At 51.7% G+C, this 18,827-nt stretch overlaps 1 protein-coding gene across 1 annotated transcript; it reads left to right on the top strand.

Moving 5' to 3' along the window:
• Window positions 1-519: 519 nt before the first annotated feature.
• On the top strand, window positions 520-16,217 carry Zc3h12d (zinc finger CCCH-type containing 12D). The gene is made up of 5 exons (XM_090337626.1): window positions 520-890; window positions 7,230-7,369; window positions 10,225-10,459; window positions 12,900-13,006; window positions 14,283-16,217. Exons 1-5 carry the CDS (start codon window positions 583-585, stop codon window positions 14,939-14,941), a joined length of 1,449 nt encoding a protein of 482 aa, XP_090193752.1. The 5' UTR covers window positions 520-582; the 3' UTR covers window positions 14,942-16,217.
• Window positions 16,218-18,827: the final 2,610 nt, after the last annotated feature.

The following is an 18,827-nucleotide window of genomic DNA, read 5'->3' on the forward strand; positions in this document are numbered from 1 at the left end:
ACAGATAATAACAACAATAAGATGTTGGCTGGGTCCCTCTCCTGAGCAGCTTCCTGGGTCGTTCCTGCAAGTGTGTCTGTGTGCCCATCTCTTGTTCTTGTAAGGATTCCAGGTGCAGGACGCAGGCCCGTTCAAATGGCCTCATTTTAAAAGCCCTGTCTCCAAATGTAGTGGAGCTTCTGGCACTAAGGGTGTCAGCATAGGAATTGGGTAGACACCATTAGAGCCTTAGAAATGTCCTTGACACATCGTAGGCACCAAGAGGCCAGCTCAGCCTCTGCCACACTGGGCTCAGGCAGACACGGAGGGAGGGGCCTCAGAGAAGGCACTGGCACACGCAGCCTGATCGAACACTGAGCAGCGGAAAATCCCCAAGGGGAGCAGGGGTAGCATGATTTCCTGGTGAAGCTGGGAGGAAGGCATGCGCACACAGTTGTCCTGTGTCACGCGTGGCTGCCAGGCTGCCTAGAAGATATCTGATGAATGCTTTCTCCACCCCCCCCCTTTTAAAGCTCATGTCTGTGGGGCTTTGCCAAGAAGAAGCTGGGGACAGAACCCATACCAGACACTGGCTGGCATACTATGGAGCGCAAGATGGAGTTCTTCCAGAAGCTGGGCTACAGCCGCGAGGATGTGGTCAGGGTTCTGGGCAAGCTGGGGGACACAGCCCTGGTCAACGATGTGCTGCAGGAGTTGATCCACACAGGCAGCCGCCCCGGGGCCCAGGAGGGGCTGCCCAGCAGCACAGAGCCCCGGCTGGTTCCCAGGGGCTCCTGCGGGACCCTGGACTCTGCCCCGCGAGCCCTTGGGCCAGCTCTGGAAGAGGATGATGGCGACCTGGCTAGTTCCCTGAGGCCCATAGTGATCGACGGCAGCAATGTGGCAATGAGGTAGCCTTCCTGCGGAGGCCGGGAGTGCAGCCTTCCGTGCTCCAAAGAGCGTCCAGGCCGTGGACTGGGAATCCATCTGCTGATTATTTCATGCTGGTCCTGGGGGCTTGAAGTCAGGGCCTGAGTGCTGTCTCAGAGCTCTACTACTTGAGCCACAGCTCCATGTCCTGCTTTTTTAGTGGTTAATTGGTCTTGAGAGTCTCATGGACTTTGAAACTTGATCCTCAGATCGCAGGCTCCTGAGTAGCTGGATTACAGGTGTGACCCACTGGCACCTGTGTGGGCTCTGGACACGGATCCACCTCTTAGTGGCTGTGTGAATTCAGTCTCCCTGAGCTTTTCCTTGTCTGGAGCTACCTGGGGGAGTGAGGAGAGGGCGTGGGCCACGTCATGGAAAATGACTTGAAAGGGCTTGGGACGGCTTCTGTGCCGGTGGATCCATCCCTCCTGCCTCAGGATTTCAGCATCTGATGGGAACTAGTTGCACCGTCTCTCCAGCCCTCGGCTGTGGGGCTGGTGGGGATGTGAGGTTGCTTGTTAGAATTGGGAGTGTTTGTTCCCCCATCCCCCCAAGCCACTGATGTGGCTGTGTGACATTTGTGGTTTGGCTTTGTGTGTTTGGGGAGTTGAACATGGTGACATTACCATGCCTGGTGTGGCTGAGCTGGGCTGGGACAGAATCCCCACAACTCCCCCAGGCTGAGGGCAGGGCCGGGTGGGCAGTGCCCAGAGCTGCATCCTCCTAATCCTGGGCTGAACTACAGCCAGGCAAAGGGCAGAGTCATCGGAAATCGTCCACTCAGAGCTGAAAACACACAGGCTTTCCTGTTTTAAAAAAGCAAGTTACGGGCAGGAATTCAGAAAAGTGGTTCTCAGCAACTCTCACTGTGTCAGCAGGCAGGCTGGGGTTCTCCTGGGCCCGGGGCTCACTTTGCAGAGCACAAGTTTGAAACAGTTCATTCAGGTATGGGGGGCTGTCCCCACACCTTCTGCATGTTGTGTCGAAGAGCATTTGCTCCATTTTGTGTGTGTGTGTGTGCGTGTGTGCGTGCACGTGTGTGTTCTTGGTTAGCTTTTGGGCTCATAGTTGGCACTCTACCACTTGAGCTGCATCTCCCCTTCTACCATTTTGCTGTTTAACTGGACATAGGAGTCTCTTGGATTTTCTACCTGAGATGGCTTTGAAACTTTGATCTTCCGAACGGAGCGTCCCAGGTAGCTAAGATCACAGATGTGAGCCTCTGGCAGTGGGCTCACTCCATTCATAGCCAGCCAGTCCCCTTGACATGGAAGAGGTCAGCTACAGAAGCCTTCTCGTCTCGCACCTTTTCTGTGTCCCTTTGGACTTACGGGTTTGTTGCATTCTTCCCCTAAATGGTAATGAGATCCCGCTGAATTTAAGACCTCTGGTTTGTTTTAAGAATTGAGTATTCTCTGAAAGGGATGTGAGATGGGGGATCTTTTCTCTGAATGATTCTCTTTTACCGATCAGAAAAGGACTTTGAACAGAAGAAAAGGACTTTGAACAGAAGGTGATTCTCATGTAAATCAAAGCCCAGCCTGCAATGATTGGAGTTCCTTAGTTCCAAATCAGAACATCAAAATGGCCATAGAATAAAAAAAAAAAAAGCCTACTTCAGGGTCTATAGGAACACCAGCTTTCTCTCTTCGGGGCCAGAGAACATCTTTAGGACTTTTGCTATGACAGACAGGCGTCTACTAGAGGCTATCTTTTTGTGGACGTCTCTGCTGCAGCCTGGTGTCATTGCTTGCTGTGTCCCTGTCCTCTGGGCCTGTGGGGCCATGGTCTTGCTTTCAGAGCAGCAGTTTGGCTTTACAGCAACTTTTCTTTCCTCTTTGTCTTTAGGAAGTTGTATTTCAGTGGATATTATTATTTTTTACTTCTCTCCCTCCCTCTCTGTCTCTCTCTCTCTCCCTCCCTCCCTCCCTTCCTCCCCCCCACCCCTCTCTGTCTCTCTGTCTCTCTGTCTCTCTGTCTCTCTCTCTCTCTCTCTCTCTCTCTCTCTCTCTCTCTCTCTCTCTCTCTCTCTCCTCTCTCCTCTCTCCTCTCTCCTCTCTCTCTCTCTCTCTCTCTCTCTCTCTCTCTCTCTCTCTCTCTCTCTCTCTCTCTCTCTCTCTCTCTCTCTCTCTCTCTCTCTCTCTCTCTCTCTCTCTCTCTCGGCTGGTCCTGGGGCTGGAACTCTGGGCCTATGCGCTGTCCCTGCGCTCCTTTTGCTCAAGGCTAGCACTCTACTACTTGAGTCATGGTGCTACTTCCAGCCTTTTCTGTGATTAATTGGAGATAAGAGTCTCACGGGCTTTCCTTCACTGAGGCCCTGCTGGTGCCAGGCCTTGCTCCTACCACTGCTGGTGCTTGGACCCTGCAGGTGCCACGTGTGCATGTGGTGGCCCTGAGGGGCTCACAGACCTTTCTCTAAGGACCATCCCTATATCTGCCACTTTGCAAAGAGAAGGCAGCTCTTGCTGAGAACCTGCCAGGGGTTGCCTGGCGGTGTGTGGGAAGACTGCAGGTTCTCAGGCCCTGAGAGGCCACATGTCTTTGTCGGGAACTTGTGGGCTCATGAGCCCCCAGCCTATTTTGCATTCTGTAGGCAAGTCAAGAAACAGCAGCCCCTGATGAGTTTACATCCTCTTCCTGCTCCAGAGTCCGGCTTCATTCAGTGTGCTTGGAGAACACTGGACTTTTTGTGTAGGCTCAATGTTTTCATTTTAGAACTTGACAGACTACTCCTCCTCCTGGAAGGAAGTTCAGAGGCAGGCATCCAGGCTGAAACTGTTCTTCCATTACATCGGATTTCTCACGGAGGTGGGAAAGAGATTTTTTGAGACAAAAATTGAAACAAAAGTTTTGAGACAGAGCTAGTATTTTGAGAGAGGGTTTTCCTGCATAGCTTCAGATCACAATCCCCCTGCCTGTCTTCTGAGTGCTGGGATTGGAGGCGCCTCTCTGCTATACCCGGCTCAGATGGGGACAGTCTGGTCCCTGAGCCTCTAGATCTGTTCTGATTGACTTTATCCTTGGGCCTCTACCTAAGTCTGCATCCATTTCTGCTCTTATCATTAGTCAGGGTGCCCAGAGCAACCCCTACTCTGCTTTTCTGAGTTGGGCAGAGATATCAGGTGAAGACCCAGAATGGTGACAATTAGAATGGAGTAGTTTCATTCGGCACCACCACCACCACCAACAAAAACACAGCGGAGGCCTGGGAGTTTAGCCTAGTGGTACAGTGTTTGCTTGGCATGCACGAAGACCTGGGTTTGATTCCTCGGTTCCACATACATAGAAAAAAGCTGGAAGTGGTGCTGTGACTAGAGAAAAAGTCCAAGGGCAGTGCTCAGGCCCTGAGTTCAAGCCTCATGAATGACCAAAAAAAAAAAAAACCCACCCAAAAACCAGCAGAAACAGCAATCCCTCAACAGCTCAGACCCCTGAGTGCATATCCACCATTCCTCCCATCTGTGACCATCGCCTTGCTTCCCACTGGCTGTTGTGTAAGCCCCTCACCACTTCAGGGCCTTCTTGGGACCTGGTCGAGGTCACAGTGGTATACACCAGACCGTGTCATTTCCCTGAATGACAGCACCCCCATAGTGGCTGCCAGCCACCGGCCTACTTCCCCTTTCCTCCCTCCCAATGTTCAAAATCTCAAGACGCTTCTTTCCTTTTCCCGTGGACTTCTAAGTTGGTTCCAGTGCACGTCACGAACTCCACCAAGGGTCCTAATCTGAGCAGGACTATTTAGTCAAAGGAGCTGCCCTGGGGGTCCCAGGAAGGGGCTTAAGGAGAAGGAGAGAGACGCACTGGGTACACCTCTTTGCTTCAGTTTCCTCAGGAAGGGGGTGGGGGGTGGGAATGGAGGTGAAGGTCTCGTTCTCAAAAGTTTGTGGTGATGATGACATGAGACTAAAATGTGCCTCGTGGCCTGGTGGGGCAAAAGTCCCTGCACATGGAGAAGGAGAGCACTCTTCTCGGGAGCAGGAAGGATGCCTCTCACTATGGAGCCTTAGAAACCAGTGCGGGGGCACGGTGTGGGCAGCCTGTGGGCTGTGCATTTCCCAGTAGGTGCTGCCATGGGTCCTGGCATGGCTGGGGTTACACGAGAACTCAGCTCCCCTCTCCTTTCCATCATGCGCCCCTATCCCTAGCACTCTGAGGCCTGCTGGAGGCCTCTGGACTCTGCTCCAAGTGCTCTCTCAGCCATGCAGAGCTAGAATTACACCGAGGCTCTCACCTTGCAGGCTGTACTGAAACCAGGGCTCATCCTCCCCACCATGCCACGTTTCTGCAGGGCTGCAGACCTCCAAGTCCTTTCTTCTTTCCTCCAGAGCTGGCAAGACCTTGTGTCCCAGTCCTCTTTCTTTTCCATAGCCCCTGCATTAAGGTATTTGCCCTGTGGTTTGTCGGAGCCTCCTAACTCGGCCTGGATGTCTCCTCTCAACCAGGAGAACCCCAGCCCTGGCGGCCATGCCAGGCTTCCCGCATCTTACCCCACACAGCCTGACTCCCAGTTGGACTGCTCAGTGCTTCCAGAGATAGCTTTCCTTGGTTTGAAAAGCCTATGTCTGTCTCAGACCCCTGAGAAAATGGCCAGAGTGGGTCACGGTAGGCTGACTCAGTGCTGGCCTGCCGCCTCGGGTCCCGCTGCTCAGGACTCTGCTTGGAGCCTGACCTGCCTTTGGCTCTCCTTTGTCCTCTCCCAGGGTGGCGGCCCTGCTGTTCTCTTGGCCCCTGGACCACCCATCTCCGGCCTCACTTGGGTCTTTCCAGATGACTGTCCCTTTTGCCTATGCTGCCCATTTTCTCAGCACACTTTTGCTGAGCCCTAACCAACAACCAGAAAGACACCAGGAACTCAATGCTGAACAAAGCAGTGGAGGGGTACAGTGAGAATAGTGGAGAATCTGAAGGAATCTAGGAAGTCAGGGACACTGTTCTCGAGGGAATGAAGACACAGCTGAGATTTGCAGGTGATGTAGGAGTGAATGAGGCCCAGAGGGAAGGAAGAACTGACGCAAAGGCCCTGTGGTGAGGGTTGAGATTGATAAAGGGCAGAAAGAAGCAAAACTATCTCAGATCTACCATCTGTCTCCCTTCCCTGCAAAGCACTCTTCACTCCTCACCCCATTCTCACTTCCTCCCTGACAATCAGTTATTTCTGTCCACATTGTGGCTTCTGCTGTTGCTTAAACCCTAAGGCCTCCTCCGGAAGCCTTGCCATAAACTTTGCATCCCTACCAGGCAGTCACAAAGCTCCCTCAACTCAGTGTGCCTTCAAGACCAAACTTGGCAATGACATTTCTCCTTTTAAACCGATCCCGATTTAGAATTCCACATCAAGCCATGCTAGAGAGCTGGAACAGCCTTGGCGCCTTCCTTCCATTGAATCAGAAATGGAGCTCTGGAGATTTACCTTCTAAATAGCTCTCAAGTTCACCCACTTTTCTCCCGTATCCACCCCTGGCCAGCTCAGTTCCAGTCACCGCAGCTTTTAAGCTGGCACCCCATGCCTGCTGTGAATTCTTACAATTCACTGTCCTCTGTGTTGTCAGATTGAGCTACGTGAGGCACACACAGATTCCGTTCATTGTCACTGTGTCTCAGGGCCAGAAAGGTTTGGGTCTTGTTTGAGAAAGAATTCAAGAGCAGACCCAGGGGAGACCAAAGCGGAAGCCTATCTATTAAAGCAAAGCAAAGTAGAAGCAAAGCAAACAGGTGAGTGGGCAAGCTCAAGAAGGACTGCTGCCCTGGGGGTTCGGAGATGTCAAGCCTTTATTGGGGTCTGCAGATACAGGGGTGGTGAGCCCTGCACTCTTGAAAGTCTGAGCCATGGTTCTCAGCATCCGGGTGTCCAAACTTCCTGCCAGCTCCTGCATCGTCACCAGCACACTACCATCTCTGCCTGCTTCTGCCAGACTCCACTGTTTGCTCAGGAAGGACTCAGCCCTGCAGGCTCTGTTAACTGAGCCATGCCCTCAGTCCTTTTTAATTTTTTGCCTTTTTTGTTTTTCAGATAGTGTCTTATGCTTTTGACTCAGAGTGGCCTCAAACCATAATCTCTCTACCTATGATTTTTATAACTGAGATTATAGATTCACATCACGTTGCCATGCTTGTATGTTAAATGGGGTTCTTGCTAACATTTTTGCCAGGCAGACCTCTAATCTTGGTCATCTTGATCTCTTGAATAGCTGGATTTGCACGCATGTGTCACTGAGCTCAGCCGAGAATGCCTGGGTCAGTCGTCTTGATCATCTTCTAGGATGGTGGTTAGGAACCTTTGTGATGTGTCTGCAAAGTTTTCTGTCTTTCTGTTGCAGCCATGGAAATAAAGAAGCCTTTTCTTGCCGAGGAATCCAGCTGGCTGTAGACTGGTTTCGGGACAGAGGACACACCTACATTAAGGTTTTTGTCCCATCGTGGAGAAAGGAGCCAGCACGTTCTGAAACCCCCATCAGAGGTATGCTGGGGCAGGCAGATGTACTTGTTCTTGTGATGATCCCCATAGCAGTGGCTGATTAGTCTGGGCTTAGTGGTAACCCTTCTCACTGCATTAAAGTTTCATGGGGGTCTTGACTGTGGGTGCTGGGGACCTTGGCTTAGCCTCTGGCGTAGGGAATACTTAGTAAATACTCTTGACCCAGTGAATGAATAGATTATTTTACTGTTGGTAATTAAGTTCCCAAAATAATTCTTATATTTTTTAATATTCTGAAAAAAGAGTGGTCTATATTCATCCTGTAATAGCAAATCAGATCTAAAAGAGACATTAATTTGGCCAGGAAAGGGTTACTGAGGCCCAAGAAATTCTTTTTTTTTTATTGTAATTAATAGAAGGGTTACATGATATTTGCCAGATAGAAGGTGCATTAATTCACATACATTGATACCCTTTCACATGTCTTGGTCCCCATCACCCTCCCCCCCACCCCCCCAAGAAATTCTTTTATCTTCCCCCCAGTACTGGGGGCCTTGTACATGCTAGACAAGGGGTCTTAACACTGAACTAGATCCTCTGTTTTAATTCTTAAACCCGTTATAAATAATCAACTCTGTGATTTAAATAGGTAAGCTGTTCTTTTTCTTCTCCCGATTCTCTTATGGCAGAGGAGGCCATTGCTGGCCCCAATTCAGCAAAGTGAGTCATGAGAGGATTGAAGTGGCGCCACACTGTGCTTCACATGTATTTGTTTGTTTGTTGTGCCAGCCCCGGGGCTTAAACTCAGGACCTGAGGGCTGTGCCTGAGCCTCCTTAGCTCAGGTTAGAGCTCGACCACTTGAGCCATAGCTCCACTTCCAGATTTTTGGTAGTTTATTGGGGATAAGGGTTTCACAGACTGCCTGTCTGGGCTGGCTTCAAACTACAATCCTCAGATCCCAGCCCCTAGGCATGAGCCACTGGTGCCTGGCTCCATTAGTATTTACTTATTTGTTTATTTATTTATTTTGCCAGTCCTAGGACTTGAACTCAGGGCCTGGGCACTGTCCTTGGATACTTTTTGCTCAAGGCTAGCACTCTGCCTTTTGAGCCACAGCACTACTTCTGCCTTTTTCTATGAATGTGGTTCTGAGGAATCGAACCCAGGGCTTTATGCATGCTAGGCAAGCAGTTTACCACTAAGCCAAACTCCCAGCCCTAGTTTTTGTTTTTGTTTTAAAGATTTTATGATTTTTACATCATATTTCAAATGTCATGTTTAACAAACAAGTATTCAAGAAGGGATTCTCTATATACAGTCAATGTAGTTTTTATTTTTAAATAAAGTAATATTATTGCCTTATGGATGCAATGCAATGTCTTCTTGGACATTTAAAAATGTTCTTTGTTTTGTTGTTGTTGGTCATGAGGCTTGAACTCGGCCTGGGCGCTGTCCCTGAGCATTTCAGCTCAAGGCTACCACCCTACCCTTGAGCCAAGCCCCACTTCCCATTTTCTAGAGGTTAATTGGAGATAAGAGTCTCAGGTCCTTTTGTGCCCAGGTTGGCTTTGAACCTTGATCCTCAGATCTCAGCTCCTGAGTAGCTAGGATTACAGCCCTGAGCCATCGTGCCTGGCTTAAATGCTTTCTATTTTCTCTGGGATCAGGTCTCTGTTCATCTTAGTCTATCTCTGTATCTGTGTCTCTCTCAGGTTTTTCTCCGGTAGTATGGTGATCTGTATTTGTCAGTTTTTATTGTGAATAAAGAGCCAAATTGGTTCAATATAAACCCAGACATGTGCCAGGGAGCAGGCAGGCAGCGAGTACCTCTGCCTGCTTCACATTCCAGTGCCAGAATGAGGAGGGTTGTGTTGGAGATCGACACAGTGGCAGCCGACCTCCTGGCTGGCTGGGTCTTCTCTTTCTTCATAGTGATTGGATAGGCCACGAGTAGAGGGTTGGTTCTCTCGGTGCAGTGTTGGCCCTCTGCTAGCAGCTCCTCTGCGGGGCTTACCCCATGGAGGGCTGTGCAGCCTGCTGCGAGTTTGGCTCTTGCCCCCCACCCAGCCTCTCAAGCATCACTGCAGGGTCACGGTGTCTTCTCTGCTTCCCGTCTTTCTGACTTTATTTTGCCCCAAGTCTTGAGTTTGCTGCTGTCCCCAAACCCACTTTTGATATGATTATGGGGCTCCTTTGTGTTTCTTCGCTGTCATGGCTACATGATTGGGGTGAGAAGGGATCTCCACAGCCTTCCTAATTCTGCAAGAATTCCCGCACCTCTGGGCTTATGCGTTCTACTCACAGTATTGCGGGATAGGTAAAGACGGTGATATTCTTCTCAGTTTATGACTGTAAAGCCTGATGTACAACTGGGTAAACACTTGACAACTGGTGCTCAAACCAGAATCTAGAGCATGCATTCTTCATCCTGGACTCAATATACTCCTTTTTTCTGTACTAAGCATTGAACGCAGGGCCTTGCACTTGCACCTCGGTCCTTTTGCCTTTAGTTTGTCTTCCAGATAGGGTTTCATGCATTCGCCCATGCTGTCCTCAGCTGACATCCTCCTACCTCTCCTTCCTAAGAAGCTGGGATTTCAGGTTTGCGCCTGAAGTCTCCCCCTTATTACCGCTCTCCCTTACGGTGGGTATCATCCTCTGGATTGTGTCATGAAAGGCACAGAACGGTCACCTAGAATCTCTGTGCTCAGCCTGCTGCAAATTCAGTAACATTTAGTGAAAGAAGTGAATGTTCAGGAGACTGGGTGGGGGGGGAGGATGGTTTTTGTTCTCTTTCCTGGAATCCTGCCTCCATCTCACTGATGCAGCAGGGTGGGATCTCAGGAATGGCTAAGGAGCTCCCTAGGCTGAAGTGGGTCTCTGTGTGTGACCCCAGAGCAGCACGTGCTGGAGGAGCTGGAGCGGCAGGAGGTGCTCGTGTACACCCCATCCCGCAAGGTGAACGGCAAGCGGGTGGTGTGTTACGACGACCGCTATATCATCAAGCTGGCCTACGAGAAGGACGGCGTCATCGTCTCCAACGACAACTACCGGGACCTGCAGAGCGAGAACCCCGAGTGGAGGTGGTTCATCGAGCAGAGGCTGCTCATGTTCTCCTTTGTCAACGACAGGTACTGACGGGGGCCTGGCGCAGAGGGCTGGGGTGGCAGAGCTGCAGAGCCGGCCTGTGCTCACCCCCATCCCCAGGACTTGTGCTCAGACTCCCACTCAAGGCTGGTGCTCTACCCCTTGAACCACACCCCTACTTCTGCTTTTTCGTCTCAAGGACTTTTCTGCAGGGTTTGGCTTTGAACTTTGATCTTCAGCTCTCAGCTATCCCGATAGGGAAGATACTGGTCCACTCCCTTCTCTTTACTTTCTCTTAAAGGTTTTCTTGTTGTTTCTAATGGCATATGGGAAATGGGCTGTAAAGGCCTTAACTTGCTGGAACGGAGTGCGCTCATGGCTCTTGGTTGAACTGGATAGACATGGCTGTTGGTTTGGCCCCTCAGATCGGGCCCCTGGGTCAGGTCAGTCCTGATGATGGCCGCATTGAAATCGTGGTTACCAGGCAGCAGGCACTTGGTGGGACCTCTTTGCCCAGATGAATGGGGGCAGTACTGGGGAGAGGCGGTGGCCCCCCAGTCTAGTGCTGCGTCTCTAGCACGGTGGTCTGCAGACTCCTCTAGTAAAGCTCACTGCAAGCTGGGGGTGTCCCCCACCCCTACTTCAGACATGGCTCCAGGCTGTGAAAGCTCAGCTTTCTTCTGGGCTCTCCTACTGGTTTGAGACAAGCCCCCCAATGCTGCCAGGCAGGCAGGGCTCTGTCTGGTCACCCACCCATGTGCTCTGCACATAACAAATGAACAGGGCTGAGCCAGTGAAGGGAAGACGGGGGAGAGGAGGAGGCACAGGGCTCTGGGCTGGGTGGTGCAGTGGGAAGGGATGGACCCCCACAGGAGAGGCTGCCAACATGGCGGCTCCCAGGCCAGACCTGGGCGGGATCCTCCCTCCACTCCCAGCTCTGCAGTGGAGAAGGGGAAATGTCTTCCTGAACCTCAGGGCAGATGTTGGGCAACAGTCACTATCACTGTCATTTCCAGAGACTTAGGGCTGGTGGCTCTCAGTGCCCAGCTTTGGCTTAGAAGGATCTGGCCGGCTGTAACTGGTAAATGGATTCTAGAAATCCTCATGGCAGCCTTCTGGATCAGGGCTGCTTTTAGCCTGGGGACAGCCAGGGACGCAGGCCAAATTCTGCTGCACTGGCCTTGGCTAAGGGTGGCCAGAACAGGGTCTGCATGCTGCCTGTGAGCGAGGGTATCTGCCCTGTGTCCGAGGCATGTCCCCGGGGCCCTCTTGGCACCAATCCTGCTCGTGGGAGACCAGGAGCCAAAGCCACTGGGACTTTTAATAACTGAAGACGGTGGCTCCTTAGATTGTTGGTCAAGGCCCAATTCAGAAGCCAGTGAGTGCAGCAGGAGCTGAGCCCTCGAGGCTGCAGGAGACAGCACCCCATGGAAACAGGCTTCCCCATGTGTAGAGCTCACAGCCTACCTACAGAACCTTTGGACTGCTTCAAAAGGTCTCCTGGCAACAAACATTTTTATGTATTTGTTTATCCACATCTCAGCCTTCTGCGTAACTAAGATTACAGGCATGAGCCACCAGTGCCCAGCCAAATATATTTATTTAAAATGATAGAGTTTTCCTTTTGAGCTCTGAGTATACATTCCAAGCCTGGTGGACAGGGGTCTGTGCCAAGGAGAAAGAGTTGCAGGGAGGGGCAGGCAGCCCTGAGTCCCCAGGTTTGCAGAGAAGGGGCTCTGCAGAATACCAGCTGAGGTGCTGTGTGCTAACAGCTCAAGCCTCTGCTTCTTGAAGGTGTTGTCAGCACTGACTCTATCCATGTCATGCCAGAGCCAAGTGTGGCACGGGGGTGGCCCACAGAAGAGAATGCCAAAACTTTGAAACTCTCCAGGAGGCACTGATGGCAAGAGGGTTTCCAATATGTTGTGGGAACACAGTTAGCTTCCCTGGAAGAAAATGACCCAGGCAGCTGGTAAAATGCCGAATCCTGAATTAATTAATTATTAATGTTTCTGATGGCCCTGGTGCTTGAACTCAGGGTGCTATCCCTGAGCTTTTGGACTCAAGGCTCTACCACTTGAATCACAGCTCCACTTCTGGGGTTTTGTGTGTGTGTGCGTACGTGTGCGTGTGTGTGTGTGTATGTGTGTTTAATTGGAGATAAGAGTCTCAGAATTTCCAGCCTGGATTGGTTTTGAACTGTGATCCTCAGATCTCAGTCTCCTGAAAAGCTAGGATTATAGGTGTAAGCCACAAGTGTCTGGCTATGTGGGTAAACTTTCAGGAGCTGCTGGAGCTTGGTCCACAGAAGAAACTGTGGAGTGCGGGTGCATTGTTGAGGGGTTCTTGGGCCCAGTGGGAAGAGAAGCGTGCTGTTTAACATGCTGTGGCAGCTCCCAGGTGGATGGCCTGTGCCAGCTGGGGCTCGGTGGGTGGCTTGGACCATCATCAGATGCCCTTGACCCACCTCTGGTTATATTTTAGGTTTATGCCTCCTGACGACCCCTTAGGCCGCCGAGGACCCACCCTGAGCAACTTTCTGAGCAGGAAGCCAAGGCCCCCGGAGCCATCCTGGAAGCACTGTCCCTATGGTAGGTGGGACTCAGACCTCACAGGCCCTGAGTTCTAACCCAAATTGTGTCCTTAAACAGCTGTGTGGGGCAGGAGTGTGGCCTAGGAGTGCTTGCTTAGCAGGTATGAGGGCCTGTGTACCACATCTACAGAAAAGGTGCAGTGGCTCAAATGGTAGAGCCTTGTAAAAACTCAATGGTAGTGCCCAGGCCCTGAGTTCAAGCCTCAGGACTGTCAAAAAGGAAAAAACCAAAACCAAAACCAAAACCAAAATAGCTGTGTGGTTCTGGAGAGGAACCTGAGCTCTTCCTGATAATGTTACTGGAAGGGTGAACTGACATCTGAGACAGTGTTGTGTGGCCTGGATGCAGAATGGCACAGAGAGCCAGGCTGGGTCTGAGAAGCAAGGAAGCTGTGTGCCCCTAGTTTCAGAGCTCAGCCTCTTTGCCTGAACTCCTTACACTTCATGTCTTTATGTATGCTGCCTCTCAATCCCTCAGCCTCCAGACCTGACTTTGGCAGGGGCTCTCCCTTGAGGGTTGAGGATTGGCTAGCTATGCCTGTATTCCCAGCTATTTAGGAGATAAAGCAGAGATTCACAGTTTGATTACAGCTTTGACAAAGGCCTGAGGCATGGCTCAAGTGCTAGAGCATCTGCCATTCAAGGTCCTGAGTTCAAACCCCAGGAATGAAAAAGGAAGGGGAAATAAAGAGTTAAGGCTTATAGCACAGCCAACCTTCTAGCCAAACATTTATCTAATCTACTTTGTTTGGCCAAAGGTCTTGCTTTTCATGGGTATATCAATTCAATGTGACCATGAGTAACTTTCAAAGTCACTTTGTTGGCATGAGGTTATTTTCAGGTTGACCTGCGTTGATTCTTCTGAACTCAAGTGCCTGGGTTCAGTGGATCCCTCACAGATCATCTCTGTTAGAACATGGCACGGGAAGAGAGGGACAGTTCACACGAGGAATGTGGCCAGGGGTGGAAACAGGCAGAGCTAGAGGCACAGTCCATAGGAAGTCTAGATCGCTGGTCATCAGATACAGAGATTTGGTCTCAGACCCTGGCCAAGGGGGGAAGCCTGGACAGCTTGCTGCCCTGCTGCCCGGGCGTGGTCCCTCCTGCCTGTGCCCTGGTCACCTGCCAGGTCCTGAGGCTTCTGTGGTGACAGTGGTAGTGGGGTGGGTGTCTGTGGGAAGCTCTGGAGGGAGGGACCCCCACCGAGATAGGCCAGGGCCCTGGCTGCCATCTCAGCCTCTCACCCAGAGTTCTCCCCGCCCCACGGCTCTTAGGCAAGAAATGTACCTACGGCATCAAGTGCAAGTTCTCCCATCCCGAGAGGCCGCGCCGCGCCCAGCTGTCTGTGGCCGATGAGCTTCGGGCCAAGACGCGGGCTTGGCCGCCCAGTGCCCGCGGGGGCCCCGCAGCCGCCCTGCCATCTCTCCGGGAGCCCCGCGCGCCCAGCCTCCCCCCGGCGCCCCCAGAGCCCTGGCCGGAGGACCTGGCCACCCTGCAGGGAAGCTTCTCCCGGCTGGCCTTCAGCGAGGACCCCGCCGGCAGCCGTGAGTCCCCGCCTCACGGTCCCCGCTGGCTGCCCCCGCCGGCCCTGCCAGCCGGCCCCGTGGCCACCCCCAACCCAGGGCCGCAGGGATCAGGCCCGCGGAGCGCCCCCGGCCCCCGCCACCTCCCATCCCCGCTGTGCCTGCAGGTCCAGCTGCCCAGGGCGCAGAGCGCCGAGGACGCGCCCTGGGACTCGCGTGCCCTGTGCGCGCCAGGCGGTGGGCGCCCTGTGAGCGGCTCCATCTGGGTGGGGCCCGCTTGGGGTGCTGGCGACATGGACGCGCCCCGCGTCTTTCCTCCAGATCCGGCGCACCGCCCGATGCCCTTCGACCCGGCCAGGCTCAGCCTGGGTCTGCAGAGATCCCCGAGGTCAGGGCTGGAAAACCTCTGAGGAACCAGTTTGCGCTGCCAGGAGTGGCCCCGTCCTGCCTTGTATCTGGGTCAGGCTCGGTGGCCTGGGGTGGCGGCCTGGGGTGGTCTTTTCCTTCCTTCTAAAGTTGCTCAGGGGACACTTCTTCTTTCTCAGCGGGGGACACCCATGTGGCTCCTGGTGACACTGAGTCAGGCTAATCCTTGGGGACATACCTGGAAGTCTGCAGCCTCCACCGCATGTCCCAAGCAAAGGTGTTTGTGTCCAACTGCAAGTGTAGCCTGCAAGTGGCCACAAATATGTAGAAGTAGAAATGTCAGCGCATGCCCGGTGCTGTTAGGTAGTTGCTTGGGAAGACATGGGGAAATTAAGTCAGCCCCTGGTCACTGGTTAGAAAAAGGCTAGAAAATAATCTTTGGGCCAGATAATGTGTAGTGTATCTTTTGGGGAGGAATTGGGGTCTGGAAGGTTTCTTTTCCTTCTTCCGTAGTTTTTGGTGGTTTGGGGGTCAGATGTATTTATTACCAGCTGAGCCTCCATCCTTTTCTTGCTTTCGTTATTTTTCAGATAGGGTCTTGTGTTTCTGCCCAGGGCCAGCCTTGCACCTCAGCTATTGATTGAGAGTTTTCCGCCCAGGCTGTCCTTCTGATTTCTGGCTCCAGAGCAGCTAGGATTATTATAGACATGAGCCTACTGGCTTGGTCGCTTCATTCTCAGCCATCTAGCTTGGTAGTTTATACAACACATCCTTTGAAAGCACACCTTACAATAAGGTGGGAATTGGAATCTTTTGTGTTTTTTGCCTAGAAAACTCCAGGTAGAGGTTTATTACCACTGCCATTTGTGCTGTTCATTTCTTTCCAGAGAGCGATTGCTCCAGGTATAAGGGAGAAGAGATAAGAAATGAGCAGGTCTGTCCTAGACGCCTGCACCTCAGGGCCTGGCGTCTCTGGGCGGTGCCCACTACTCTGTTAGATGGCTGTCCCATAGAGTGTGGCTTATTTGTTCCTTCTGGAGTGGGGGAGCTCAGCAGTGCAGAGTGCAGAGACACCTGCTGCAGAAAGTTTGGGCATTCTCCAGTCTCAAGACTTCAGCTAAGGACTTGAGCTCTGTCCTTTAGCTTTTTGCTCAAAGCTGGCATTCTACTGCTTGAGCCACAGCTCTACTTCTGGATTTCTGGTGGTTGATTTGAGATAAGAGTCTCACATACTTTCTTGCCTGGGCTGGCATCAGATCTCAGCCTCCTGAGTAGCTACAGACATGAGCCACCAGTGCCCACTTCCCTTCCCCTCTTCCTTTTTTTTCTTTCTTTCTTTCTTTTTTTCTTTCTTTCTTCCTTCCTTCCTTCCTTCCTTCCTTCTTTCTTTCTTTCTTCCTCTCTTTCTCTTTCTCTTTCTGCCAGTCCTGGGGCTTAAGCTCAGGGTCTGAGCACTACTGTTCTTGGGCTACTACTTGAGCCACATCACTACTTCTGGCTTTTTCGATGTATATGGTAACGGAGGAATCGAACCTGGGTCTTTGTGCAGGCTAGGCAAACACTCTACCACTAGGCCAAACTCCTGGCCCTCCCCTTCCTATTTTTTTTTTTTTTTTGGCCAGTTCTGGGCTTTTAGCTCAGGGCCTAAGCACTGTCCTTGGACTTTCTCAAGGCTAGAGCTTTACCTCTTGAGCCACAGCACCCCTTCAGGCTTTTCTATGTATGTGGTTCCGAGGAATGGAACCTGGGTCTTCATGCATGCTAGGCAAACACTCTACCACTAGGCCAAACTCCTGGCCCCTGCCCTTCCTGTTTTTAAACCAGATTTTTAGCCTGGCAGCAACCAGATCTATTCCTCACTTGCAGGATGCTGTCTCGTCATCTTGGGACCTCTATCTTGAAGAAGGCCCCTTCTCCCTAACAATCCAATTTTCCTGCAGGAGATGTGTTTCAGCTTGACAAGACAAGCTTGCTGCCATTCACTGCCTTTTGTTTCTTTGTGTCCTGTAGTGGAATGGTCACATAGCTAATTCAAGCCAGAAATGTTTAAACTGCTCCCTCTAGGGACACGTCTGAGTTTTAGTAAGCTGTAGAGCTATTTTACTTGGTTCATTGGGTTCTGACCAATACTCTCCAAAGTTATGGAGTGGCACTTATCAAGAATAAGCCCCTTTGGAAATTTTCCAAAGTCTTAGTATGTCTTTGTGACACAGAAACCAGGATGGGATGTTCTTAGTGTGTAATTGTTATTGTGCTCTAGAAATAAACAACTTTACCACACCTGGATGGACTCTACTGACAAACTGTGAATCTGTTCCTCCCACTGGCCCTTCCTCCGGTACTGACTGTCACATTTAGTGCTCTGGGAGAAGGCTGGAGAAACAGCTGTTCCACAGCTGGCAGCTAGAAATTTTCTTTCTTGGGTAGGAATGAGGGGCTGGGAATCATCTTTTCCCAAAGTCACCAGGACCACAACAAGCACGTACCTTTCCTGGCCAAGGACGCCTGTTTGCTAGCCTAGTAAATCCTCATTGCCAGTGATGGAAGAATCTCATAAACACAGCTTTTCTTGTCAGAACCTGCAGCAGAGTCCTGGCTGTTCCCAGGAACCCAGGCTCTTGTTTGCCTCCTGCTGCTTTCCCAAAGGCTCCTTCAGGAATGAGCCTTGAGGCCAAATCTCAGAATGTCAGAGGCTAAGTGGTAGAAGCAAGAGGGGTCACTTGCCTTGGCATTGTTCTAAATAAAATGCATCCTGGGCCAGGAGCATGGCCTAGTGGTAGAGTGCTTGCCTAGCATGCACAAAGACTCAGGTTTGATTCCTGGGTACCACATATACAGAAAGAGTGGTAGAGCGCTAGCCTTGAAGCATGCCCCACGATAGTGCACAGGCCCGGAGTCCAAGCCCTAGGACTGGTAAAAAAAAAAAAAAAATGCAGCCTGGATGGAGAGCAGTAAGTTGGCTTCAGGCCAGCGTGGGAACAGTTTGGACTGGCCACACAGCTGTAGCTGAGAGTCCTCCAGTTCTGAATGAGACCATGCCTGGGACTGACAGCAGGCTTGCTGGCTGTATTAGGCAAGTTTCTTTGGCCATAGCTATGGTTCACAAAACCACAGGAGGTCAGAGGTGGAGGTGACTGTGGAGTTGATTGGAATTGGGGGCTGGAAACCAAGTTAAGGCATGTCTTGTTTGTTTCCTCCAGTTTATTGTCTCTTCCTAAGCTCTCTCCTAAACAATCAGGGACTGCAGCACCACTTATCCTTCAATAGACAGCCTGAAGACAGTCCAGGGAAGGGTTCTGATTGGCCGTGCTGGGTGACATGCCCATCCCCGGACCAGTCACAGTGAGATAAGGAAATACTCCAGGTGAGAACACCTGGGCATCTCTCACACCCTGGCCAGGGTAACAATGTACATCAGAATGGTGAGCTGTGCAAACCCACAAGGCAGGTGGAGCTGGAAGGAGGGGAGACAAACACATGTTCACCTCAAAATTCAGCCCCTAGGGACTAGGCCCTAGCTTCCTCCACCCTGACCTCTGGTCCTGTTTGAGGAAGGAGCATTACGTTAGGAAAAGCCTTGCTTCTGCCCATGCCCAGGAGCAAGGACTTCTGGGAGAGGAAGGAGGGGCCTGCTGCTAGTCCTGGGGCTGGGCCAAGGAGCACTTTGTGGCACAGTACCAAAGACCCCTGCCCAGGGAGCAAGTCAGACTTTTCCAAGTCAGAAGCTGACCTTCCTTTAAGTCACTTCTGAACAGATACCCTCGGAGGCTTGGAAATCATGGCCGAGCCGGCTGGCAGGAAGTGGCCCAGCTGGAAACGAGGGGTTAGGGGCCTCATCCAACTTGGTCATTAATTTGTCCTGAGTCCTCGGGGAGGAAAACAGATGGATCCTAAACCGGAAACGTGCTGCTAAATCAACAAATAGACTCA

Source organism: Megascapheus bottae, chromosome 8 (assembly GCF_031878675.1).
Source record: "Megascapheus bottae isolate mThoBot1 chromosome 8, mThoBot2.hap1, whole genome shotgun sequence".
Classification (NCBI taxonomy): Eukaryota; Metazoa; Chordata; class Mammalia; order Rodentia; family Geomyidae; genus Megascapheus; species Megascapheus bottae.

Coding starts and splice junctions, on each gene's coding strand:
- Zc3h12d (XM_090337626.1), top strand. CDS start 583: ATGGAGCGCAAGATGGAGTTCTTCCAGAAGCTGGGCTACAGCCGCGAG. Junction 891..7,229: donor GGCAGCAATGTGGCAATGAG/GTAGCCTTCCTG, acceptor TTTCTGTTGCAG/CCATGGAAATAAAGAAGCCT. Junction 13,007..14,282: donor CTGGAAGCACTGTCCCTATG/GTAGGTGGGACT, acceptor CACGGCTCTTAG/GCAAGAAATGTACCTACGGC.